The sequence below is a fragment of the Lutjanus erythropterus genome, chromosome 20 (genome assembly GCF_056507025.1).
Source record: "Lutjanus erythropterus isolate fLutEry1 chromosome 20, fLutEry1.hap2, whole genome shotgun sequence".
In the NCBI taxonomy this organism is placed as follows: domain Eukaryota; kingdom Metazoa; phylum Chordata; class Actinopteri; order Lutjaniformes; family Lutjanidae; genus Lutjanus; species Lutjanus erythropterus.
The window spans coordinates 2,060,380-2,074,614 of record NC_139336.1 but is presented as its reverse complement, the minus strand read 5'-3'; the positions used below and the strand labels follow the sequence as shown (position 1 = coordinate 2,074,614).

The 14,235-nt window shown below is 39.1% G+C and overlaps 1 protein-coding gene across 1 annotated transcript in view; it reads right to left on the bottom strand.

Moving 5' to 3' along the window:
- The window catches only part of slc12a2 (solute carrier family 12 member 2), a 90,409-nt gene that overhangs the window by 38,950 nt on the left and 37,224 nt on the right, over positions 1 to 14,235 (bottom strand). The window contains exons 3-13 of the mRNA XM_084745326.1: positions 13,610 to 13,685; positions 10,569 to 10,664; positions 6,273 to 6,412; positions 5,173 to 5,283; positions 4,939 to 5,047; positions 4,664 to 4,791; positions 3,636 to 3,720; positions 3,387 to 3,535; positions 3,167 to 3,274; positions 2,905 to 3,028; positions 1,323 to 1,424 (exon numbers count right to left, since the gene is read on the bottom strand). Of these exons, the coding sequence (XP_084601452.1) occupies positions 1,323 to 1,424; positions 2,905 to 3,028; positions 3,167 to 3,274; positions 3,387 to 3,535; positions 3,636 to 3,720; positions 4,664 to 4,791; positions 4,939 to 5,047; positions 5,173 to 5,283; positions 6,273 to 6,412; positions 10,569 to 10,664; positions 13,610 to 13,685 (1,228 nt within the window). The remainder of the gene's footprint in view (positions 1 to 1,322; positions 1,425 to 2,904; positions 3,029 to 3,166; positions 3,275 to 3,386; positions 3,536 to 3,635; positions 3,721 to 4,663; positions 4,792 to 4,938; positions 5,048 to 5,172; positions 5,284 to 6,272; positions 6,413 to 10,568; positions 10,665 to 13,609; positions 13,686 to 14,235) is intronic.

Below are 14,235 nucleotides of genomic sequence, written 5' to 3'. Positions count from 1 at the left end.
TAACAAAACTGTCAGTCAGAATCATCATCACCCAGAGAATCATGTAAAATGACTCATCTGACACACACACACACACACACACACACACACACACACACACACACACACACACACACACACACACAGAAACATATTTCAATACACCATAGTGATTGGACATGGGAGAGTTCACTTGCCTCGTTTCTAAAAATATCACACTACATATAATAATTACACACTACAAGTACACATTAAATGCATTAATATTACTGGGAAATGTTCTTTTTCATAAACTTTTTCATAACTTCCTCCTGAAACTACTGTGTCCCAAGCTGACTAAAAAAATGTTATTGACACCATGTTTTTTATCATGAATCTTCACTGTAGATCCTTCACTTCGAGCCACATTCACAAGCACACTGTCTGAACTGGGTGTGTGTGGTGTGACGATGTGCATGCGTGACCAGTATGGAGTCATTTTATGTCTTTTTTCCTGTTGGGTTTTACGTTTGAAAACTGGTCGTCATTCACCTCCATTGTCTGGGAGATTCTGCCACACTGTTTTCCTCCAGCAGTGTTTTGTGGACTAACAAAATAAATCTGACCCTCATTCAGCATGAGGGTGAGTAGATAATGACTGAATTTCATTTTTGTGTGAACTATCGTTTTGTCCTTGCTGATGTGCTGAACTGATGTTGACTCATTCAAAAATAAGAAGAAAATTTGTCCTCATAAGACAACTCCTCTGTCAGAGTGTTGGACTCTCCTAGCTCCTCTCATCTTTGAAGGACTTTGTGAACTGTGTTCTTTTGCTCATCATTATCCCTTCCCTAAGCATCAAACACAGCACATGCATGTTTACAGTGTTATCATTCATCAGTGTGGATGCTCACATTGTTATTGTAAGAGTTCTTGTTCCTGGTGTGGCCTGCCCTGACACAGAAAACAAATTACACTATATTTACAATCAATATCCCTGTTGAAAAAGTAGCAAGTGGTGTAAATGATCATGTGACTGCTGCTGCAGTGCACCTAGAAAACCTCTGATTTCCTGTCAGCTCTTCCAGCTGCAGTGAGAGAAGACCGGCTGGTCCTGTGAGCTGTAAAACAGCAGCTCTGAGCTCAGGACATGTCTGAGTGCTTCAGGTAATTCCTCTTGAAACCCCTTCATTTCCCATCACAATCACTGTTCAGTATACATCTCGTGACTCTGCTATCACAGCTGCTCATTTTTACACTCAGGCAGGGGGGCGTCTCTTACGATGAGCTCCTCTGGTGTCTCAACGTCTTGATCGAGCATGTCATCCTTCTTATTTTCTAACATTTCTGGCTCTTGATCTTACCTGGTGAGTTGGCCAGTGATGCGTGGAACACAGCAAAGTTGATCAAGGCATAGGACGCCAAGAAGAAGTTGGAGATGATCGGGGCGATTACATTCAACTGAGCTGCAAGAAGAAAACATCAAACAGTAAACTCAGACAGAGCCAAAAGTCAGACCTGCAGTCTCATGTCCTCCAGTCCTTTCAGCAAGACACATTCACTGGCTTTACCCTGCTGAGATCTGTGTCAGTCAGTCCATTTGCTGGACCATCACCAACATTTGAGCTCCTTTTACACTGAACAAAAAACCCACTAATATCCTCTAACGTCTAGCTTTTTCTTCAGTGGGAAAGCGTGCAATCAGCACTCACTTCCGGGTGACCTGACACCCAGGTGGACAAACTATTTTCACCCCTTTTCAGTGGAAGTAAGAAAAGCTTGTTGCTCCAGTTTTGTTTTGCTCCAGTCTCAAACACACATGCTGCTAGACTTGGTTTGTGCTGCAGAGTTTGACTATAAAACTTCAAACCACAGAGATTCATTTGGAAGCTACAAAAGTCCTGAGAGTTGAACACAGACTTTTAAAAACCTCTTTCTCTCTGCTCCCCTGCACACACACTGCAGGGTTTCTGCAGGTTTCAACAAGTTAAATTTAAGACTTTTAAAAGACCTTAAGACCATTATGAATGCAATTTAAGACCTATTTCACATCCATACTGGCAAAAAAGTGCATGCACAGTTTGCCTGAAAGGGTTATTGGTCCAGTGTTGGTTTTGTTGTGTAGCTCTTAAAGCATGATCAATATATAGATGGAAAAAATAAGTGACTCTCAGATGCATCACAATTCTCTCTTGAAAGATTATGAACTGATGCTGAAAAGTCAATAATCAGAAATTTACAACCCAGTTCTCAGCATTGTGACCGTCTGTACGTTATTTACAGACAGTGAAATGTAACAGATGTAAATGTGTGTCATGTTTAAGTTCTAAACTAGATTACTTCTTGAGTTTTGGTGAGTATGGTTGAGCATGATCAGCTGCAGATGGATACAATCTGACTGGCACCCCCTGGCTTAAAAGTTTCATATTTTGATGCATCAATAATCGTTTTATGATCACATCACAGTTCTCTGAATCAGAATTGAACCTAATCATGAGGTGCAAAAAGATTCCAAACTCTTTTTTTTTTTCCACCAAAACACATTTAAAAGTGAGACTGACATTAATCCAACTTTATAAAAGTAATGTTCATTATTTAATCAATGTTTAAGAACTGTCAGCATCATATTTGATACATTTTGGGGGCTATTATGCCTTTAGTTTCAAGACGGCTTCAGAGGACTCTCAGCCTCAGTACACGGGGCGGAAATATTGTGGCTAATTTCTGTTCAAATAGGTTAAATTATTTGGTTGAAGACTGCCTTTATTTTGCCCATAATTAGTACCAAATTACATTGTTATTTCCAGGAAATAATTCTGAAATTATAGACCAGTTGTTAATCCAGTGCAATGTATTGAATACTGCAGCATGAGCCTCTAAGCTTTTAGACTTTATGTTTCTGATCTTAACTATTGGAGTACAAATGAGCAGTGTGTGCAGCCGTACCGATGAGGATGAAGGCCAGAGCGATACCGAAGGTGAGGATGTAGCCTCGGAGGGGCTCGTTGTTCTTGCCATAGCCTTTGGCGAACATGCCCAGGCCGGGATAGATGTTGTCCTTACATAACGCCTGTGGAAACGGAAAATCAGTGTTTTAGTTCTTCTATTTTAAAAACTACTAAATTTACTACGATCCCAAACTGAAAGATGGCTCATTGGTTATTAGTGTAGTTCGCTCCATACCTTGATTTAGTTTGTTTGATCTTACCTGAAAAACTTTGGGTGCGCTGACTAAAGAGGCCAGAGCTGAGGACAGAGTGGCAGAGAAGATTCCAGCAGTGATGATTGGCCCAAAACCAGCAACCACACTCATCACCTGAACAGAAGATTAAACAGAAATTGAATTGTTTGACTTTTATTTTAGCCTCTGTTTGTGAAAAGTTCCTTTTAAACTTCAAACATCATCTTCTGATAGAGCTGCCTCATACCTGGACGTCATTATGGAGTCCATATTGGCAGTTTCCTTCTTCAGTACAAACAGAGAAGTCATAGCCAAATTTGCATGAAGCTTTAGTGCAGTTGGCCGAGATTGTGTCATTAGCTTCAATTCCAGTGGCATCTCTCACGATGCAGGCGCCTGGTGTGAAAAAGGGATTATGCACATATTGAAACTCAGTAAAGAAGCCTGATACACTTCAAAAAATGCAGAAAACATCACATATACTGTAGTACAGCACCTGTTGAAACGGCAACACCCAGGTAGACTATTCCTGTGATCAATATGGCCAAAAGGGTTCCTCTGGGGATGGCCATCTGGGGGTCCTGCAACAAATGACCACAGCACAGACTTCAGACTACAAGCAATCTACAGTCTAACTGCAAAAACCCTGGGTTGGAATCACTCATTTTTCAACACATCGTGGCTCTGCCCCTAATTATAACCATTTAATTATTTTTGTCAACAACTTCAGCCTGAGCAATGTTAATGCAGTTGTTGAGTCTTGTTTTATGCAGCTCGCAAAACTCTCCAAGATCACTTCAGTTTTATTCAGTAGAAATCTTGAGACGATACGTGTTTGTAGCTTCTCTCTTTACACATGTCTGAGTCAACAGAGTTTACATTAACTACAGTTTGTCCAAAATGCAGCAGCCAAACAATAAAAAGCACATTAGTCTTTTTTTAGCTACTCTTCATTAGCTTCCAGTTAAATTTAGAATCGACTTGAATTGACTCTGGACTAGAACTTCAATACATCTTTGATCTTCTGACATCATATGTGCCCAGTTGTAACCTGAGGTTCTCAGTTAGCTATCCCACAATCCAGGCTGGGGAACAAGGGTGACAGGGCCTTTTCTGTTGGGGCCCCCACTCCTTGGAACAACATCCTTGAGGAGGCTGGCAAATCCTTTTTCCTCTTTTAAATCTGTTTTAAAAACATCAATCAGCATGCTTTTATACCTGCAATGCTGTTTTTTATTTTGTCTTATAAACCACTTTATAACTTTGCGTGGGAAATGTGCTATACAGTGTAAATAAAGTTTATTATATTGTTAATTCTTATCAATAAAGGGCTTTTAAGATGATGATAATCCTCTGACTCCAAGTATGAGGAACCTCAGCCAAATCTCAGTTTTCATTATTTCCAACAGAGTAAATAAAATAATAAAAGCAGAACTAATATTTATCTTGTAGCAGGTTGACAGCTTTAGTCAGCTTTATAATAATTTTTCAAGAGGCTTGTGCTAATAGCAACAGGTTATTTACCGCAAGGTCTCCTGAGATGTTGGCTCCAGCCAGAATACCAGTGGCTGCAGGGAAGAAGATGGCGAAGACGGAGAAGAATGTTTCTTGCTCTCGGAAATTCGGCCCCATGTTTTCCCACAGGATTGAACCTGACAGGAAAAGAGAGTTTTAAACACCAAAAAGGCAGCTGGCGGAGCCTTCAGCGTCAATACTGTTTTATGCTAATAGCTCTCAAGGATATGAGGTGGTACAAATGTCAAATCTGTCTTAAAAGAAGTTTCAGTGTGTGGTTGTACCATCATAGCCAAAGAAGCCCACAGATTCCTTGGACTTGACAGGAATGAAGCTTCCGATGAAGTAGTTGATGATGGCTGTGATGAGGACAATGAGCAAGAAGATCTGGGCCTGCGGAGAAGCACATTAACACATTCATTAGTCACCACTGATCTCTTAACCCATCAGTCATACTGTGTGTGGCCTGTTGTGGACTTGAGCACTTGTAGGTTCCAGAGATGAGACCCTGTTCATACCTTGGCCTCCCACTCCATCCCTGCCACAGAGATGCCCAGGAGAATGATTACAGTGATGGTGCCGATGATTCGGATATCGTTGATTTCATCTGTCATGAGAAGATTGGCAGCCTGAGGAAAAACACAAGTTGTTAGATGGAATAATAATGAAATGCCAATGTCATGTCATGCAAACATTTTCAACAACAAGTTCTTCGATGTGTATTTTCAGTTGATAGTTGGCACAGAGTTGACCGTACAAAGGCCAGAGGCTGTGGAAAAACCCCATTTGAGACACAGATTTACCTGAATGTAGTGTACACATGTCCAAAGAATGCTGTCAAAACCTTAATAATACCAGCATAGTCCCTGTGTCTTAATTGAAAAAAAGGTTTTGAGAATAAGGCCTGAATCAGAACATCCAAACAGAGTCTGCTGTTTACATGACCTGTGTCAAATTCAGAATATTGTCATGTTTTGAATAATAGTGGAAAGTTAGTGTGCATGTTAATGTAGTCAGTGAGTGTAGATTCTGTTTCAGTGTAGAAACAGAATCCCCTCTTCACACTTCCCAGATAACTTTGGATAAACTTTAAAATGTAGACTTTGTCCTACATCACTTTCGTAAGAAGCATTAGAAAAGTACCCTGTTTCACTGTTCATATGGGCCTGACTATGGTCTTCAGACAGATTATGAACCTATCCTTTAGTAGATGATTGAATTTTTCAGTTCCACATGTGACCAAGGCAACCACAGAATCCCAACAGAAGAAAACGATGAAGGACCTAAAAGCACATTAGTATTGGTATTAGCTGAATGATCCAGTATGGACAGCACAGAGGAGCCCTTGGAGCTGCCAGCCAGCTGAGGCGTCTGTGTGCGTTTTGCCTTTGTGGGTCTCCTCCGGGTGCTCTGGTTTACGCCCACAGTCCAAGGACATACAGGTTAGGATAATTAGTGAGTCTAACTTGCCTGTAGGTGTGCATGTGAATGTTTTTTGTGATTACATGCTGTCTGTTTGCAGGGCTTAGGAAAAGTCGAGTTGCCAGGAGAGCTGCGGTGGTGGACAACAGATTCAGAAATAATCACAAAAAAAAACACAAAAGACAGAGAGACTTACATTAAGAAGTTGCACAACAGTTTCAGCGAAGCCCACCACATACATGGCTACAGCCACTGCATTGGCAAAGGCAAAGATCAGACCGATAGAGCCTCCAAACTCTGGACCCAGACTCCTCGAAATCAAGTAATACGCTCCACCTGGAAACACAAGAGACAACATGTAAATAAAAGATAACTTGCAAAAACATAGAACTTAATTAAATTGATAGCTTGGATAACTGTTCTTTTAGTGACTGTTTATACAGCTACAGTAGGATGATATTGAATTTTCCAATCTGAAAGTACTGCACTGGGGAATCAGTGTGAAGCATAAATATAGTCCAAACTGTTGGTCCCCTGAGTTGTCCTCAGTGTCATGACCAGAGTTAGAGCCTGATTCACCCACTTACAAAGCCTCCTCAGACCTGGAGCACCAGGGGCTTCATTAGCACAATTATCAATTGTCAATTATACACTAACCTCTCAGAGTGTCAAGTGTCACAGGGATAGTTCAGATTATTTGAAGTATGCGTGTATGAGGCACTTCTCCATAATCAGTGTATTACCTACAGTAGATGACCATCACCCAGTTTAGAGAAGCAGCAGTACTGTTGTAGGTAGCTAAGAAATGTCCTTATGTGGACAGGGTCAGCATCGTGTAATTTAGACATACTGTTGCAGTAGGTCTTTTTACATGTAAGAAATTCACCCTCACTCTTTCAAACCCCCTTTACATCTTACCTACATGGGTTGCACAGTGTAAAGAGTCCAGCGGCTGTAGTCATCCATCACCCCCCATTCACACATCAAACACTGGACACGTGTTAGACTGCTGTTCATTAAGGCTACATCCACACTACAGTACTACGTTTTCACTTTGTTTTAAAATCAGTCTCATATTTGGCATTTTTTACTAGTTTTAGGACCCATTACAGTCTCTAAGTGGCCAGATTTATAAGCTAGTTTTAAGAATGCTAGCCAAGAAAAAATGGCTTATCCCACTGGCAGATTTTTTTTGCACTTAAAAATGCATAGTTCACCCAAAAAAGAAAATTCAGTCATTATCTACTTACTGTCATGCTGACTGAAGGCTGAGTTTAGTTTTTTAGTCCACAAAACACTGCTGGAGTTTCACAGGAAAACAGTGTTAGTCCATTGGTCACCATTCACTTCCACTGTTTGAAGATTCTGTAACACTGTTTTCCTGTGAAAGTCCAGCAGTGTTTTGTGGACTAACAAACAAAACCTGACCTTCAGTTGGCATGAGGTTGAGGAGATAATGACTTTTCATTTTTGGGTGAACTATACCTTTAAAACAGACAATCTGATTATATTTGAAAGTGTTCTTTCTAGTCTGGCTCTTTGTGACTGATTTAAGATGGATAAGTACAGAAGAGGGGCAAGACTGGAAAACTATCTTGCTTCTTCCTACTTCTTTATGGACGTGAAATGTTAATTTATGTTTTTCAATGAAAGTCTCATTATTTGACATATGTATATATACAGATACATGTAATATACACACATATATACATATATTGCTTTAAAATGTTCAAAATAGATCAATAAAATCAGAAAATGGACAAAAATCTTGGAGAACTTGTAAAGACGGGGGTTTTTAAGTGGGCTAAAAAACAAACAGAGCTCTGGCTGACTGTATTACAGTAAGTCCCAAGGCATGTGATTAAATCCACCCTCACACTGTGTTGGGCAGAAAAGACTTTTGTTTCACCTCGCTGCCCAGTTGGCCTTGTTGACAAAAGAAACTATCAAATTCCACACAGAGTTTGATTAACACATGCACTAATCTTTACTAACGCAGGACATTAAAGTGGCCGAGTGGCTCGTTTTTGCAAACCTGGATGTGTCTGTAGAGGGAAGCAGAGGACACCATGACCTACTGAACTAGGAGGAAGTACCAGGGGTGAGAACTAGGCCCAAGTAAGCGGACCTTAAAAGGGACAGTTCAGTCAAATTTACTCTTTCATTCTGGCCTGTACTGTTATTTATCCATCTAGATAGTTTTGGTGTGAGATGAAGAGTTTTGCAGATATCAGCTGTAGAGATGTCTGCCTTCTCTTCAATATAATGGAACTAAAATGTACTCAGTTTGTGGTGCTCAAAGCACCATAAAAGTACATTTGAAAAATTCTAAACAACTGTCTCTTTCCAAAAATATTAACAATAAAAAATAGAAATAAATATAAGTAAATAATAACAATTAGATATTTGTTCAAAATCGTTTAGCCCTAAAGAGCACTACAGGCCAGGAGAAAAATATGTATTTTTGATTTTGGGATGAAATGTCCCTTTAACTTCGGTTTGTTTTGTCTCCATCATCAACAATTAATTGTCATGCTTAGTTTATCAAAAAGTCATGGTGACGTAAATGTCCCTCATTAGCATATGACTGAGTCAGGGGGGAGGATGGACCTCAAAGTAGAAGAAGAATCTATTGTGAAATAATTACAACTAAGAAATGTGTTCATATCCGTGTCGGACCACCCAACCAGAGCCACGTCTGCCTTCATTCATGGAAACTCATTGAATGTTGGCTCTCACTGAGCCAGCTGGGAGAGATGTGTGCTTACCCCTTCTTTCATCTGACTCCAAATAAAGCCGCACACATAACATGACACTGTGACTGATGACTGATAGCTGGTCATGCTGCTTAAAATCACACACGTGGACGACTCCGTTTTACACCAAACAGCAGGAGGACGCCCAATGATACATGAGAACTCTGCTGCTCCAGAGGACCATTCAACTAAACCACTGCACTCTTCTGCTTTTGTGACAGATAAAGAGTATAGTAGAGCCGACCTGAATGCTTCAAAGCATCTTCTGTTGCCATGGTAAGTGATGTCCAAGTCACTATCTGAATGCTGCATGTTTGGTTTGTGATACTAGCCTTCTCTCTAATATAATGGAACTAAATGGCACCAAAAAATACATGTGAAAAATTCAGAACCAGCATCTCTTTCCAGAAATCATGACCTGGTTACTCAAGATAATCCACACACCTTGTAGTGAGCACTTTCATGTAGGAACTACTTTCTTTCTAGTAGAAAAGAAAGTAGTTCCAGCTGATTCTACTGCAGAAAGAAAGTAGTTCCTACATAAAACTGCTTACAGTAAGCTGTTGATTATCTTGAGTATCCAGGTCATAATTTGATGAAAAAAACAAAACAAAAGCTGAGTGCAATTTATGAAATTATGCATTTTATTTAAATGTGATTTGTAATGTTTGAATGGTGCTGACCAATCACAGTGTGGCTGAAGGTTGTGTGTGTGAAAAGAAATCAATAAAAAGAAGCAGAAGGATCAAATAACAGAGTCATATTGTGGGCAATGTATTTCTCACCTAAAACATTTGTTTCACAGTTTGATTTTTTTTAGGTGGCAAGATTAAGAATCTATACCAGGGGAGGACAATTATTTATCAAGGGGGGCCACATGAGAAAGTGATCAGGCTGCTGTGGGCCAGACACAAATATGTAAGGTCCTAATAAGGGACCAGTGTTTTACAGTGTACCATGCATGCTGCCTGCAGGTTGCAATGACAGTTGCAGCTCTGCTAGATTTTTAATTTTTGGTATTTCCATGATGACCTTGTGGGTCACATGAAACCAGGTCTCAGTTTGCCCAGGTCCGATCTTTACAAATGTATTATTAACAGCTTAAGAGAGAAAAGACATGATCAGATTGGATCTATAGATACACAAGTTTGTGATACTGGACATGTTAAGAGTGGTATGGAGCCATCCCAGCTCGTAACTACAACAGTTGCACAGTATAGAAGTAAATAATGACTGTGCGTTTGAGAACAGTATGATATAGGTGGTGGAAAAAACTCTGACTTTAGACTTTAGGATGCTTCTAATTATGTTAACTTATGAAAATAAAAAGGCTGTGGACTATTTCATTACCAGTTATCTTTCATATTGTATTTCAGTAGAAGTGAAGCAGGAGACTGAAAATTGCGCCCTCTTTTTTATTCATTCAGTCAAGAATTAAACCAGACAAAAAGATTCCCATCCCTGAAACTGCAGATGGATACAATCTGACCGGCTTACCCTGATTTAAAGGCTTAAAATTCTGATGTATCAATAATCATTTGAACATCACATCTCAGCCCTCAGAATCAGAATGGACTTGTGAGGCACCAAGAGATTCCCACCCCTCATATGACAGCTCTGTCCCCCTCCAACCCTGTTGAAGCTTTGAATATTCTTCAAGTTAAGTTTCACTGAAGCTTTGAAGAGCCAGAAATGGAGTACAGACAGCCTATATCAGCAAAAAAAGTGATGTGTACCTCCTCGTACGAATCCGTTGGTGGCGATGGCAGAGGTGGAGAGGCCGGTGATGGTGGTCACTACAGTAGACATGCCGACGATCACACAGGTGAGAGCTGCAGAAGAAAACACATTATAAACTTAATATTACAGATGCTTGAATGAAAAGAATGTGCAGCATGGTTAACAGTTTGGTAGCAGGTCGTCCAATCAGTGAGAGCGCCCTGTGAAAAGTAACAGCACGGCCACACAGACAAGCTGTCGGCCACAGGTGTCACTGAGTGGTGAGATTTCACATCGACATGGAGAGGGGTTAGGGGCATAGAGGGGAGGTCTGAGATGACCACTCAGTGAGCACCACGGTGTTAGTAAATATGGGCCGCGTGCCACGCTGCTCACTAACTTTTCTGGATGGGGACATTTGAATTTGTCAGTTGTGTGCAGTGTTTGTCACATCAAAGTCAAACATTGGCTGTGTATCAAACAGGCTCCTGACCAGCCAGGATTATCTGGAAGGAATAAAGAGGCATTAAAGGGTCGCTTGACCCACATAACAAAACACAGTTTCTCACTTTTCTTCTACTTAAAAGACACAAGGGCTGCAACAAACCATTATTTTCAGTCGATTAACTGGTCGATAACTTTCTCAATGAATCTATTAGTAACTGTTCTACTACTACTTCTACTGTGTCCAATTTAGGGTGACGAGATATCCTGAAAAATTGAGGACAGTCCCGAACTACAAAAACAGTTGTTCGATAGTTAGGGCTGCACAATAAATCAAAACTTGATCGAATTCACAATATGGCTTTCTGCAGTTTTCAAATTGCCGGCGGTGCAACATTTGTTAAAGACAAAAATGTGTCAAAAAACTTTTGAATGAATGAATGTGGTAAGGCCTGTCCTACACATCAGTCATCATCACACCATAATCATTTTAACATGTTTTTCAAACAACGTAAAAAAAATGATTACAAAAATAATCATTATTATCATCATATTTTTTCAAAATCATTCAGCCCTAATTTAGCAATAGATTACATGATCAAGAATCTGTGAAAATATTCAGATAAAATCAGCTATAAAGGCTACATTTCCCTTATTTTAGTTATTAAAAAAGTGTTTTTGTAAAATGTCAGAATATTATTGATATGTTGTCATTCATTTATTGCACTGATCAGGATGTCATAAATAAGTGATTGCTGATGTCATTCGACCAGTTTAAAGCAGATGAAGGACAGTCACCGCTGTGAGAGGAATCAGTGAGAAAAAATAAACGTATTGTAAGCTCCTACAGCTTAATGACAATCTTAGCTACTTACAAGACATTTAAAATGACTGTAACAAACCTGTGATCAGAGCAGAGTCACAATGTGATGTTATTCTAAATTATTCTTTACATTTGAATTCTTCTGACATGACAAGACTCTCCCCTCCACTCCACTCCCATCCTGAACTGCCCCATCCCCTTCTTCTACTCTATTCCCATTTCATCATGTGCAGACTTTAATTTGCAGTCTTATTTTTGAACTGAAGAACATTACTGTAAATGGAATTTAGTTTGTGAATTGAATTGTGAGATGACATTTAAAATGGCTGCATGTCCCTCCAGAGGCAGTGAGCCTGTTACTCTGGTTACACTCTGTCTGTTGGTTTCAGGCTGGTTTTTCAGAAAAAGGTCAAAAAATAACATCCACGCTCAGACCACAATGTCTTTACACATTACACACAATTTACTACAAGTCACATGTACTTCACATCACCGAGATATTTTAAAAGGGACAGTTCACCATAAAATCAAAATGACATTTTTTTTCCCTGGCCAACTTTTTCAGCCGTAGAGATGTCTGTCTTCTGTTCAGTATGATGGGACTTCAGGACAGTAGTTGTGGTGTTCAAAGCACCAAAAGATACATCTGAAAAAGTCAAGAGCAGCATCTCTTTTCAAAAATCATGGCCATCCACAGGCCTCCAACTAGATTGGAGAGAAGACAGACATCTCTACGGCTGAGATCTCCAAAACTCTGCAACTCACATTAAAAAAAATCTAGATAGGTGAACAGCACAGCAGGTAAGAGGAAAAATATGCATTTTGAATTTTGAGTTGATCTGTCCCTTTGAACCAGTTTTTCTGGGGACCCAGTTTTTATAAACAAATTAAACCATCACGATTCACAACAGGCCTTATTAATGTTCCTGACAATTTTTACTGCTATTTCAACATTAACTTATATTATCTTGACACATGAATATACATATATATTAATATATATATTACTTACATATTATGATTATAATACATATTACTTCATACATTTATTTTTTTAAAAAAGCATATAGGCTGAGTTAACAGCTCATCTCAATGTTTTTATTTCCTCTTAATTTTACAAAACTTTTAAAAAAGTTTTTTAAACTTAAGGGTTTGAGTTGCACTCAAAACTCAAAAATCTATTGAAGTGAGATGCCTTGAAATTTTGAATTTTCTCAACATTTTGTTTCTACAGTAAAGAACATTTTAGCCTGCTTCATAAATGAGACAAAATTTAGGCAGAATTAACAGGCTCTTGTGTTTTTCTCTCATCAGTAAAACAACAGTAAAACACATTTTTAAATACTTTATATAAGATGTACTGATATATAAGCCTTGAATTTTGCAGAATTTCTTCCAAAGACTTTTATTTTTTAAGGGACCCAAATAAAATCTATGACCCAACTGTGGGTCACAAGCCAGTCTTTGGGAATGACTGCTTTAAACAAGTAGTAAAATGTAGTGATTAATGTGATTAATGGTGCAGTGGCTGTGATGTTTTAAACATTGTTGTTCATTAGCATGTTATTGCAACATAGAGAACTAAATTACCCCATATTTTCAAAAAGGAAGCAGGTATCTTACACCATCTACTTTTTCTTGTGAGGTAACAGTGTTCTCAGGCCTTTAACCACAGGCAGATTACACAAACACAACACAACTTCCCCTGTCCACAACACAGGACACTGTAAATAAACTGAAAGCAGATGATTGTGATTAAGATGGTCAGCTCTTCAGGTGATCTCTGCTTACCGATTCCAGCCTGACCCACGATCCATGTCATACGGATGAAGAGCATCACACCCCAGATGTTCAACATGCAGCGGACCTGCAGAGACAAGGGACAGTTATTGTGGTGCTCTTCAGACAGACACTTAGCTTTTCAGTTTACTACTGATGAACACTGCTGGCTTTTATCAAGGGAGCTTTCCAACATTATTTAATAATGTGAATATCTGGGTGAACGTTTGAAAACTCACTGCAACACAAGATTTGAACACAGATTTTTAGGGGGGCCTCGGTGCACAATATGGATTATTTAAGCCAATAAGATAACCAATATTTATCTGCTTCTCATGACCTATACGAATAAGACAAGTGATAATTTCATGTTTGTATTTGATAAAGAAGTTCATATAACCTGTAATTTCTACAGTTTTGAGGAGGGATGAAAACAGTAAGAATTTGGTTGATCAAGGAAATGTGATCAATCTACTATCAAATAAAGATCTAAGATTTTTTTTAATGAGCACCCTCAGCATGTTATCAGATATTTAAGAATATGTGTTTAATATGTAGGCTTTTATGTGTTTCATCGCCTGTGTAATGCTCTTAGAGAACAATCAACATGTTGCCGTAGAAAAAAAGCGTTGGCTGAG